This window comes from Micromesistius poutassou (assembly GCF_964030765.1).
Source record: "Micromesistius poutassou genome assembly, chromosome: 21".
Lineage (NCBI taxonomy): Eukaryota > Metazoa > Chordata > Actinopteri > Gadiformes > Gadidae > Micromesistius > Micromesistius poutassou.
In genome coordinates, this window is record NC_140291.1 from 2,584,585 (window position 1) to 2,595,076 (window position 10,492).

The 10,492-nt window shown below is 45.6% G+C and overlaps 2 protein-coding genes and 1 long non-coding RNA gene across 3 annotated transcripts; 2 read left to right on the top strand and 1 right to left on the bottom strand.

Annotated features, from left to right (window-relative positions):
- Positions 1–866: 866 nt before the first annotated feature.
- LOC311366613 (uncharacterized protein) lies at positions 867–3,546 on the top strand (the record flags this gene model as incomplete). Its single annotated transcript, XM_084485403.1, has 10 exons — positions 867–922; positions 1,090–1,174; positions 1,348–1,471; positions 1,768–1,990; positions 2,191–2,299; positions 2,377–2,408; positions 2,689–2,788; positions 2,903–2,965; positions 3,053–3,145; positions 3,298–3,546. The coding sequence occupies 10 exons, from the start codon at positions 867–869 to the stop codon at positions 3,424–3,426; spliced, it is 1,014 nt and encodes a 337-aa protein (XP_084341529.1). The 3' UTR covers positions 3,427–3,546.
- Positions 1,235–3,590, bottom strand: LOC311366614. Its single transcript, XR_014639586.1, has 3 exons — positions 3,532–3,590; positions 3,276–3,408; positions 1,235–1,841 (listed from the first exon to the last, which is right to left on the bottom strand). It is a non-coding gene; the product is annotated as an uncharacterized lncRNA (long non-coding RNA).
- Positions 3,591–4,127: 537 nt separating this feature from the next.
- Positions 4,128–9,393, top strand: sult1st6 (sulfotransferase family 1, cytosolic sulfotransferase 6). The gene is made up of 7 exons (XM_084485402.1): positions 4,128–4,637; positions 5,771–5,899; positions 6,241–6,338; positions 6,797–6,923; positions 7,236–7,330; positions 7,452–7,632; positions 8,240–9,393. Exons 1-7 carry the CDS (start codon positions 4,451–4,453, stop codon positions 8,350–8,352), a joined length of 930 nt encoding a protein of 309 aa, XP_084341528.1. The 5' UTR covers positions 4,128–4,450; the 3' UTR covers positions 8,353–9,393.
- Positions 9,394–10,492: the final 1,099 nt, after the last annotated feature.

Below are 10,492 nucleotides of genomic sequence, written 5' to 3' on the forward strand. Positions count from 1 at the left end.
AGGATAAGTCTGGGAATCTCGCCTCTGATTGGTTAGATTAAGGCTCTCCTTTAGATCGTGTTTCGATTAGTCATAGCTGTTTATTGTTAGGGTTATGGTTTGGGTTAGGGTTAACCCTTACCCCTACCCTAACCCTAACCATAACCAATCAGAGGAGAGCCATTCTAACCAATCCAGAGGCGAGAATCCCAGACTTATCCTACGGATAAAAATATCACACATGGTTCCACCATGGTTCCACCTCGTGATAAATCCGAGAAAGCTGAATTGATTGACTTAATAAATCATTCATGAATAAAAATTCATACAATTCTGCCGTTCCGTTTTTTTTTTATTTCACCTTCTCGGTCTACGTTGTCATCGTTCTCATTGCAGTCGATCGGCTTCTCTATCACGAATAACTTTAAATTTGTATTTTCTATAGTTAAATATTCGAATAGAATATTCACAAATAAAAAAGTATGCATAAATACTATGAAAAGGTTTTTTTTGTATCATGTTAAAAAAAAAGTTGCAAATCAAACATGCGTAGTGTTGTTGGGAAGAGGGGTTGCTAAGCAACGTTCGGTCGGTTTCTTTCTGACTGTTAACTGCAAAGAAAATATTTGGCGACAATAAAGAAAGAAGTGGATGTAAGTTACAAGGTGGATTTTGAATTAAGTATTGATACTCATGATCTAACCTTAGTATTACTACGTGTGTAATTGCCCTTGCGAGCGTGTCTGTCTCTAAACCTTTCCCCAAACTTAATCGTAACCTGACATTCTGACCGTCGTGTTTTGATTATTTAAGACAAAAAAATACATTTTGTGTTTTTCCTCCGTATGACTTGTCTGGGAAAGCAGAAGTCAATCACCACCACCATCATGTCGGAGGAGAACCAACCAACCGTGGAAGGAGATCTGCGTTTCCACTCTGAGCTGTGTGTTTACATTCCACTTTATTTACTCAGCAGCTAATTCAAAGTCAAAATAATAATTACGTATTGCATGTATTACTATACATACGATGAATAATTCTTATATTATTGTATTATAACTTTTATAGCAAACTGAACTGTTTTGTTTCCCTCCTCCTCCCTTTCTCCAGGAAATGTGGGAAGGATGTAACGAGATGCGAGTTCAACAAAGACGGCTCCCTACTGGCTGTAGGGTTGAGTGACGGTGCCATCAAGGTCAGTGGTGACAGGATGAATGACTCTACCAGTGGTGACAGGGTGGAGGACTTTATTTTTGGTTACAGGGCAAATATCTCTACGAGCGGTGGGAGGGTGATTGTGTTCGCAGGAGGTAATATAGTGAATGTGTGTGTCCAGGGGCTGACACTAGGGTGAATGTGTGTGTGCAGGTGTACAGTTCGGACAGCGGGGACCAGATCCTGACCCTGAAGGACTCCAGCAGGCTCAGGCTGCCAGTTACCGGTCTGAAGTTCATCTCCAGCTCAGACTCCCACTGCCTCTTGCTGGCCGCCTGTGAGAACTGCCCCTGCTCTACACCGCTGTGCTGATGTTAAACCTTGTCGTTAGTGCTGTCCTTCTGGACAAAGCAAGGGCGAGATGGGATTAGGTCCTTGGGATGGATGGTGGGATAGATGGTGGCACTTATATTCTGTTAAAGAGATATTATTTGGGAGTAAAATAAGCAGAACATCTGAATGGTGATTTCGTTTTAAGTCATTTTATGAATAGAAGCACAGTATGAACCAATCAATGTAATGAAACAAATACTGTGTTCAACATGTGTTTGGGCAATGGCCCCGGACCCCCAGATGCGGCAGGCAGTGTGCGGTGCTGGTACCCCTGGGGTGGGGACTTTCTCTGGACCCTCAGGGAGGCCAGTGGCCTGGGGGAGAGGGAGAAGAGCTCAAAGTTAGAGACCCTCTGTCTGGCGGTGTCTCCATCTGGAGAGAGAGCCGCTACGGGTTGCTCCAACTCCACCGTCCACCTATACGACCTGCACACCCATCAGAGCATCCTCACCTGCCAGGCCAGGTAAGAACACACTTGTACAGGTAACACTTCACCTGCGTGTACTGTTAACACCTCACCCTTGACTACATCTAAAACCAAACCTGTATCTACAGGTAACACCTAACCTCTATCTATCTCTATCGACACCTGTACAGGTAACATCATACCTAAAGGATCTAAAGGATATCCCTTCACTTGTCGGGTAACACCTTTGTTCTCAGCTCCTGCAGGACCATCATGGATGGCCACCGTTCACGGGTGTTTGCTGTGACCTTTCACCCCGAGCGGGAGACAGAGTTCATCTCCGCCGGCTGGGACAACACCATACAGGTGAGTAGGAATTGACAGGTCTCCACACCAGGTGTGAGGTGTTTCACCGACCCTCTCCCTCTTTGTGTCTCCCGCAGTTCTGGGACAGCAGGCAAGAGCAGGCAGTCAGGTAAGCCCCAACTCATTTCCGTTTAGCAGCTTTGTGTTTGCACTTGGCAGCCTTCTGTTGCTATTTACTATTTAGTTATTTACACTTAGGTAGGATAAGGGGACGTCTTGCTCAAGCAGGCCTACAGGTAGACTGCAGGCGTTGGAGTTCAAACCCAGAACCTTTCGGCTGGGAGTCAAACACTCTGACCACTAGACTACCCTGCAACCCCAGCTGTTAGTGTGTGTGCAGAAGCTGAGGAGTGTGTGTGTGTGTGTGTGTGTGTGTGTGTGTGTTACAGGAGGATCGGGGGTCCTCATGTGTGTGGTGAGGCGCTTCATGTTGACGCCACAAAAAACCATATCCTGTCAGGCTCCTGGAGGACCAACGACTCCCTAGAGGTCAGAGTTCACCAGCTCAAAACTGGAAATATCTAGTGACATGTTTTTATATATATATTATATATATATATATATATATATGTGTGTGTGTGTGTGTGTGTGTGTGTGTGTTAGGTTTGGGAATACGGCTCAGGTAGAAAGGTGTGCGACGTCTCTGACCCCATGCATGACAGTAAGGTAAGACCCCCCCCACCACCCCTTCCCTCCCTCTCCTCTACCGTTCCGCCACGCTGCAACAGTTGACTCGATTGGCTGTTTCTCCAGATCTACACGTGCCATTGGTTGGGGGAGGATCACATGGTGGCCGGAGGGAGTCAGGCCAACACGCTTTCCGTCATCAGTCGCCACAGCCTCCAGGTAAACATTTTAAATACTACATATATATACATACATTATTTCCTCATTTGACTGTTCTCTTTACTGCTTTAATACACACATATCTCTTAGCTCCCTGTCCCCTCCCCTCCTCTCTCCTCTCTCCTCTCACCTCCTCTCCTCTCCTCCTCCAGACAGTGGGACGGCTCCGGGGTCTGGGTTCTCCGGTCTACTCCACCTCTGTGTGTGTGAGTGGGAAGCGGTCCGGTCTAATCGCTGGATCATCAGGATCGTCCGTTTACATTCTAGATCACCGCAAGTAGAAGGGTTTCTATGACAACATGCAGAGGCTTTCTAAGAACGATTAAATACTCTGATCTCTGAAGTGTGCTCAAATTGTTAATTTGGGCTTTGGTGCACGTACGTACCCAATGTTGAGACTAACGCTGACACATGCTCTCACTTAAGCATATGTAAAGACACAAACACATGCACACACACACACAGAGTAAATATAGTGAATCTGGGGAAACGTGTACTTCAATTTGATGGGATCCCAGTTGGCCCCAAGCTGAATAAAGTCCAGACTCAGTCAACAGCTGGTCTGTACCTAGCCACTTTCATGAGAATATGATTATATATTATGTCATAGAAAGATAGAATGTCTAACATTATACAACATTGTTGCCCTGTTTTTCTTCTAAGGTTGTAATGTTTAACAAAGTCATGATGTTGTACATAGTTCAAATTGTAATGTTTCACGACGTTAAATGTGTAATGTTTGACTTAGTCCTAATGTTTAATAAAGTTAAAGTTGTAAAGTTTAATAAAGTTAAGGATGTTATTTTCAACAAAGTCATAATGTTTTATAAAGTTAAAGATGTATTTTGTTAATAAAGTTAAAGTTAAACAAAGTCCCAATGTTTAATAAAGTTATATGAATGAGTGTCCCATGTAATGTATCCCAGCTGTGTCCCAGCGTTTGTTGATCGTTTGGCTTTTCCTTGTGGAATGTGTTCGTGGGCCCACCCCCTCTGGCTCTCTGCTATAACTGGTTCTGCGTACGATACTATTGTTGAGAGTTGCGCTAGTTCTGGGTTGCATAAGGTCCTTTCACTGCTCCCAGTACTTTCTGTCTGGGATCTGCCTGCAACCTAAAGCAACAACTCTCCCCCTCTCTGGTCACGTTAGAGCCTGAGAAACACCCAGAGCTGTAGGGATAGGACAGACTATAAGGAGACATTGTGGAGGAAGACTGAGATCTACAGCAGAAGGAGAAAGCCAACCCGGGCAGTCTGTACAGAGCTCTAGACACGGAGCCACCGTGCTTCACCTTTCAGAGCAGCCATGTCAGAGAAGAGGGTCCTCTCCTACTCTGACTCCATCCAGGAGGCAGGGGGGTCCATGAGCCGGTTCCCCCTGATCCCAGTCCAGGGGGTCCCCCTCATGAACCACATCGCGAACAACTGGGACAGCATCTCTGCCTTCGAGCCCCACCCCTCTGACCTGCTCATCGCCACCTACCCCAAAGCAGGTATTGCATCACAGACCATACTCAATTCCTGTCAGGACACAGGAGTAAACAGAGCGCTGAAATGCTTAAGACAAGGCTCAGACTACTACCAAACATGCTGAAATGCAAAGCCTGTACATCTGTAAGCCATAAGCAACATGGCATTGAACTCAAGTAAAACGATACACAATGGAAAACCTACACCCAGCAAAATAACCAAATAGAAATATCAATATAATCTAAAAGTTAGTAAGTATATACGGTTTCTGATGTATCTCCAAAATAAAGAAGGTGCTGGTTTGGGGTTCAATAAAAACAAGTTGGAAACATTAGCATTCGACTGAATAAAGGCTTGGCAGAAGGCAGGTGTGAGAGAGCAAAGGACAAAGCCAGGGACTTATTAACTCCTCAGCCATGCTAATAAACTAACAATGAGGTGACCACATCTGCAGCTACATGCATGCAGTGGTATCTCACGTAACTAGGTGACCTGACTCTTTCTACATGCTTTCTGCTCGTTCCAAGCCCTAGAAATACAACATTAACGTCTGTGTACTGATATGTAATTCAACATAGTAAACAATAAATCTGACCACAGTGTGAATAGTTGGTGGCTCGGTGGCTATCGGTGAGAGCAAACAAAAATACTGAAGTTAGTTTCAGTAATCAGATGAACTCAAGCTACTATCTGCGAGATAAAATGTGTGTGCATTTGGAGATCAGAGGGGATCACATGACCCGCATCCACTCACATGACAGACAGACACAGTGGAGACTAAATTATTATACAACCTGTGAATCCTTTACACAATATATGTAGTGGTTTACTAACCAAACATAAGCATCAAGATACTTCAACAAAAATGACACAATATATATATACTAAATGGTTTATAATATATATGTATTTATACTATAGCACAATTTGGTTATTTTGTAAGTGTGTAGTGGTAGTGTGACCTGTGTGTGTGTGTGTGTGTGTGTGTGTGTGTGTGTGTGTGTGTGTGTGTGTGTGTGTGTGTGTGTGTGTGTGTGTGCTTTTGTGTGTTTTTGGTATATTATGTGACTTGGGTTGTTTAGTAGTATAAATGTGTGTGTGTGTGTGTGTGTGTGTGTGTGTGTGTGTGTGTGTGTGTGTGTGTGTGTGTGTGTAGGCACCACGTGGACCCAGGAGATCGTGGACCTGCTGCTCAATGACGGAGACCAGGAGGCCTGCCGCCGCGCGCCCATCATCGTCAGGATGCCCTTCCTGGAGATCGTCTCTCCTCCTCCTGTCCCCTCGGGTCGGTACCTGTCTGTCTCCACAGCTACCTGTCTGTCTACCTGTCAGTCTGACAGCTACCCATCTGTCTGACTGTCTGTCTGTACAGCTACATGTGTGTCATTCGGTATGTCCTCCTGTCTGTCTGCCAATCTACCTGTCTGTCTTTTCTGCACCCGTTTGTGTCTGCCTATGCGCCCTCTGATCTGTACCTGTCTGTCTGCCTGTCTGTGAATTGAGAGACAAGTTGAGTGTACCGACATGATGAAGAGAGATGAGGATGATGAGGATGATGAGGATGATGATGATGATGATGATGATTATGACGAGGATGAAGATGATGAAGCTGATGATGTGGTTTAGGGCTGGACCTCCTGAAGGGGATGCCCCCCCCAAGGGTCATTAAGACCCACCTTCCCTTCCAGCTGGTCCCTCAGGGCTTCTGGAGGAACAAATGCAAGGTAAGGTTAACCCTGTACTCACATGGCAGCTACACTAAGTCAGTGTAGTTCAAATGGCGTTTAACATTTTAACTGTAAACTCACGAGGGATCCCCAGGATCTGTAAAAATCTCAATGTGTTGTGATTTCATTAGAAATGTTAGCCTGAGAAAAATGCTAAATCATCAGAAAACAGTCCACTGCTGTAAGTTGTTTCTCCGTTTCCTCAAACTGGGATAGCGGAGAGTGTGGAGTAGAGTAGGACTACAACGATGTTGTACTTGTGTCAAAGTTGTTGTCACTCATGACTCGGCCCCTTGATGCGATGTGTTGCTGGGACACAGTTGGGTTATGAATGGTCGTGAGGTGGTTTGTCGCCGTGTGCTGTTGGACGGTTGTGAATGGACCTTTTGGAGATCTTCCCTGTGAAGGGGATATGTTCCTCACCTGCTCCTCTCCTCTGGCTCCTTCGACCCCAGGTCATCTACGTGGCTCGCAACGCCAAGGACAACCTGGTCAGCTACTTCCACTTCGAACGCATGAACCTGACCCAGCCTGAGCCTGGTCCCTGGGACTCCTACATCCCCAAGTTCATGGAGGGAAAATGTGAGAATCCGCAGACAGACCCCAAACTGCTCCTTAATAACCGTTCTGTCTAACCCCTACCTCCTCCATAATGGCCTGTCTCTGTACTGGCTAGCCCCTACCTGCTCCTTAATGACCTGTCTCTTTACTGTCTCACCCCTCCCTGCTCCTTAAAGACTTGTCTCTGCACTGTCACACAGGTATATGCTCCTTGATGACCGGTCTCTGTACTGCCTCACCCCTACATGCTCCTTAACGATTTCTCTCTGTACTGTCTCACCCCTCCCTGCGCCTTCATCACCTGTGGCTGTGTTCATGTGTTCTAACCCCCAGTGGCGTGGGGGTCCTGGTATGACCATGTCAAAGGTTACTGGAAGGAACGAGAGAATAACAACATCCTCTACCTCTTCTACGAAGACATGAAGGAGGTAGGACCTTCCTCACCTCCACATCCTCTCCTCTTGCGCCGCCCCTCTCTCCTCCTGCTCTTCTCCCCCCCCCCCTCTCCTCCTCCTGTTCAAGTGTGTGAGTGGTTGTGTTCTTCGTCAGGACCCGCGGCGCGAGGTGCGGCGCATCATGCGCTTCCTGGACAAGTCCCTCCCCGATGATGTCATCAGCCGCATCGTGGAGCTGACCTCCTTCAAGGCGATGAAGGAGAACCCCATGGCTAACTACAGCTTCATGCCCCTGCCCGTGTTCGACCAGTCCATCTCCCCCTTCATGAGGAAAGGTCTGTCTGAAGATATATGTTGTCAGGGTATCTGCAGGTTTCAGCAAGTCAAATTTAAGACTTTTTTAAGACCTTTTTAATACCACCTTGAATGAAATTTAAGACCTAAAGCACACAATGGTGGGGGGGATCCCGCTGTATCACAACCCAAGCATAGCATGTGTGTCACTCAATGAGACTCATTCAAGTTGACTTTTTGTCTGTTTATTGAACATAAAGTGATACTCAGTGCTCTCTGGTTCAAAAGCTGTAAGTACAAGTGCAGTTTAACGGCATGTTTCTGACCAAGTATCTAGCAAGAAAGAAGCCTCTCTACGTGTCCTTCCCGGAAAGTCCCGCGAGAAAAATAAAAAAATAAATAGTCCTGCCCCGACAAATTTAAAACCTTGAGTTACAGTATTTAAGACCAGCATATGACATTTTTAACGAATTTAAGACTTTTTAAGGCCTTAAATTTAGAAACATGAATTTAAGACTTTTTAAGACTTTTTAAGGATGCGCGGACACCCTGGTTGTGTGTTATTAACAGGTGAGATGTGATACGAGGATGAGGGTAGGTTACTTGCTGTGTGGTCCTAAGTTGGTGGTCTCTCCGTCTCCCGGCCAGGCGAGGTCGGAGACTGGAACAACCACTTCACCCAGGAGCAGTCCAGGGCGTTTGATGAAGACTATGAAAAACAGATGAAGGGCAGCAACATCCCCTTCAGGACCAGGATCTGACCGGACCCCCTGCTACTGTCACCATGACGACCCTCAGCCCAGCTCAGACCCTCATTGATCAATAAATATTTGCTATGTAACCAATCACTTTGATTTGAAGTCCTTTGGCCGAGTGATAGTGAGTTTGACAGTGAGTGAGTGATAGTGATAGATACTGATTGAAAGTGATAGTGAATGAGTGATACAGTGAGTGATGTAATGCATTCCATCTGTGACTGTTTTGTTTTCGTTTTCTTTGTGTAATGTGTTTGTTGTCCCGGCCCCTCTGACTCTCTGGTTTACATGGTTCTGGGTACGCTACTATTGTTGAGTGTTGTGAAGGTTCTGGGTTACATACGGTCCTTCCACTGCTCCCAGTACTTTCTGTCTGGACTCTGCCTGCAACCTAAAGCAACAACTCTCTGGTCAAGTTAGAGCCTGAGAAACACCTGTCCATTTTCTCGACTTTCTATTGTCTAGCTTTCAGAATTGAAACTTACTCAGGGTGGAAAATTTGTATAGTTACCTTTTTTATTATTTTTTAACCATTTTTTTTATTATTTTTTAATTTTCTGAGTATCCCTTGCAGTACTCCAAAGTACCCCCATGGGTATGTGTACCCCCATTTGAGAACCACTGGATGACATAATCAAGTTAATGTTCACTTTTTATGGCTATTGTTCGTTGTGGGAGCAAGTCAACAAGTGAGAAAATCACCGCACTGTAGCGTATTTTAGCATTGTAGCATATTCTAGCATGCATCAGGCCGGACATGTCCTTGGCGTCTAGGGAGGCATCCATTCATGTGTAGAGCCATTCATACACGTATCAATTCTTGTGACATCAGCAGGCCAGGTGTCTGAGAAGGAAAGCCCAGAGACTGCCGGCCACGAAAATAAGTACCGGTAATGCCTTCACACGAGAGGCCAGGATCAAGCCGGAAACCAAGTTGTAATACCTACACATAGCCACAAGGGACCAGCACCGAGCACACATACGGGTATCCAAAAGGCGGGAGCTCAGCACCATGCTTAACTAATCAAAGCGCATTACGGAAGCCACGCCCACCCATTCATAAGTCACAACACAGTCCAAGGGGTCAGAACGCTCCAGGTAACGCATTTTATCGAATGCCCTACTAAGTGTATCTCCACGCGTGCTTGTACAATTCCCCTCCTTTTGCTTCATATACATCATACCGGACCTTTAATCAAATAAAGTGAGTTAAAAGCGATCCTGACTCTGATCCTGATGTTCCAAAGAACACGGCAGCACCAAGGAGACCATGGAGATGCGACGTCTACCCTCCTGAAGTGGCGTTCTTTTCCATAACTCACCTGCTCCCAGTGCATTGTCCAGCTTATATGACGGATAAAAGTACTGCCAAAGTAAATGCTGGAACTTATGTCCAATGTGAAACTATGGTCAGGCGGGGGGCTGAGGGCTGTGTTGGAAAATATGTGACGTCATGTGGTGTGGCCAACGTTTTCAGCATAAATGCATCGGAACAAAGCATGAAAAATGTCTGATAAATTCTAACTTTATTTAATTTTGTCCGTAGCTTGAACATTCACATTAGGCATTAGGTAGCCAAAAGAAAAAAAAAGTAAATTAATGATGACCATAATCTTCCCTGATAGTTATCCGATGCGTCCCGACTTCAGCAGAGGAGTAGCCGTTGAAGCCGATTCAGTCGCATCCTTTGGTTGAGCAGTCATGACCATTTTTTTTTTTAACCCTCTTGAAAAAAAAATCTAAATTATGTAAATTTAGATTTAAATTAAATTATGCTTTATTGCTGCAGTCACGAGTGATGGAAGCACTTCCTGCACTTCGGTCCTGAGGATAAAAATATTAGAATAATATGTCATGAGTGTATATGGCAGGGGTCGGCAACCCGCGGCTCTAGAGCCGCAAGCGGCTCTTTAACGCCGCCTAGTGGCTCCCTGGAGCTTTTTCAAAAATGTTTGAAAATGGAAAAAGATGGGGTTTCTCAAGCCAGGTGGCGCATTAGACCAGGGGCTCATCTCCTGTTTCCAAAATGCATCACAAACTCTAGTATAATTTACTACACGCTTACTATCACAAACTCAAACGCGGGAAAATATAACGGCGCCGGGACGTGCTCTCGCTACAGGTCCACGGCACGCTCGTCTCCGGT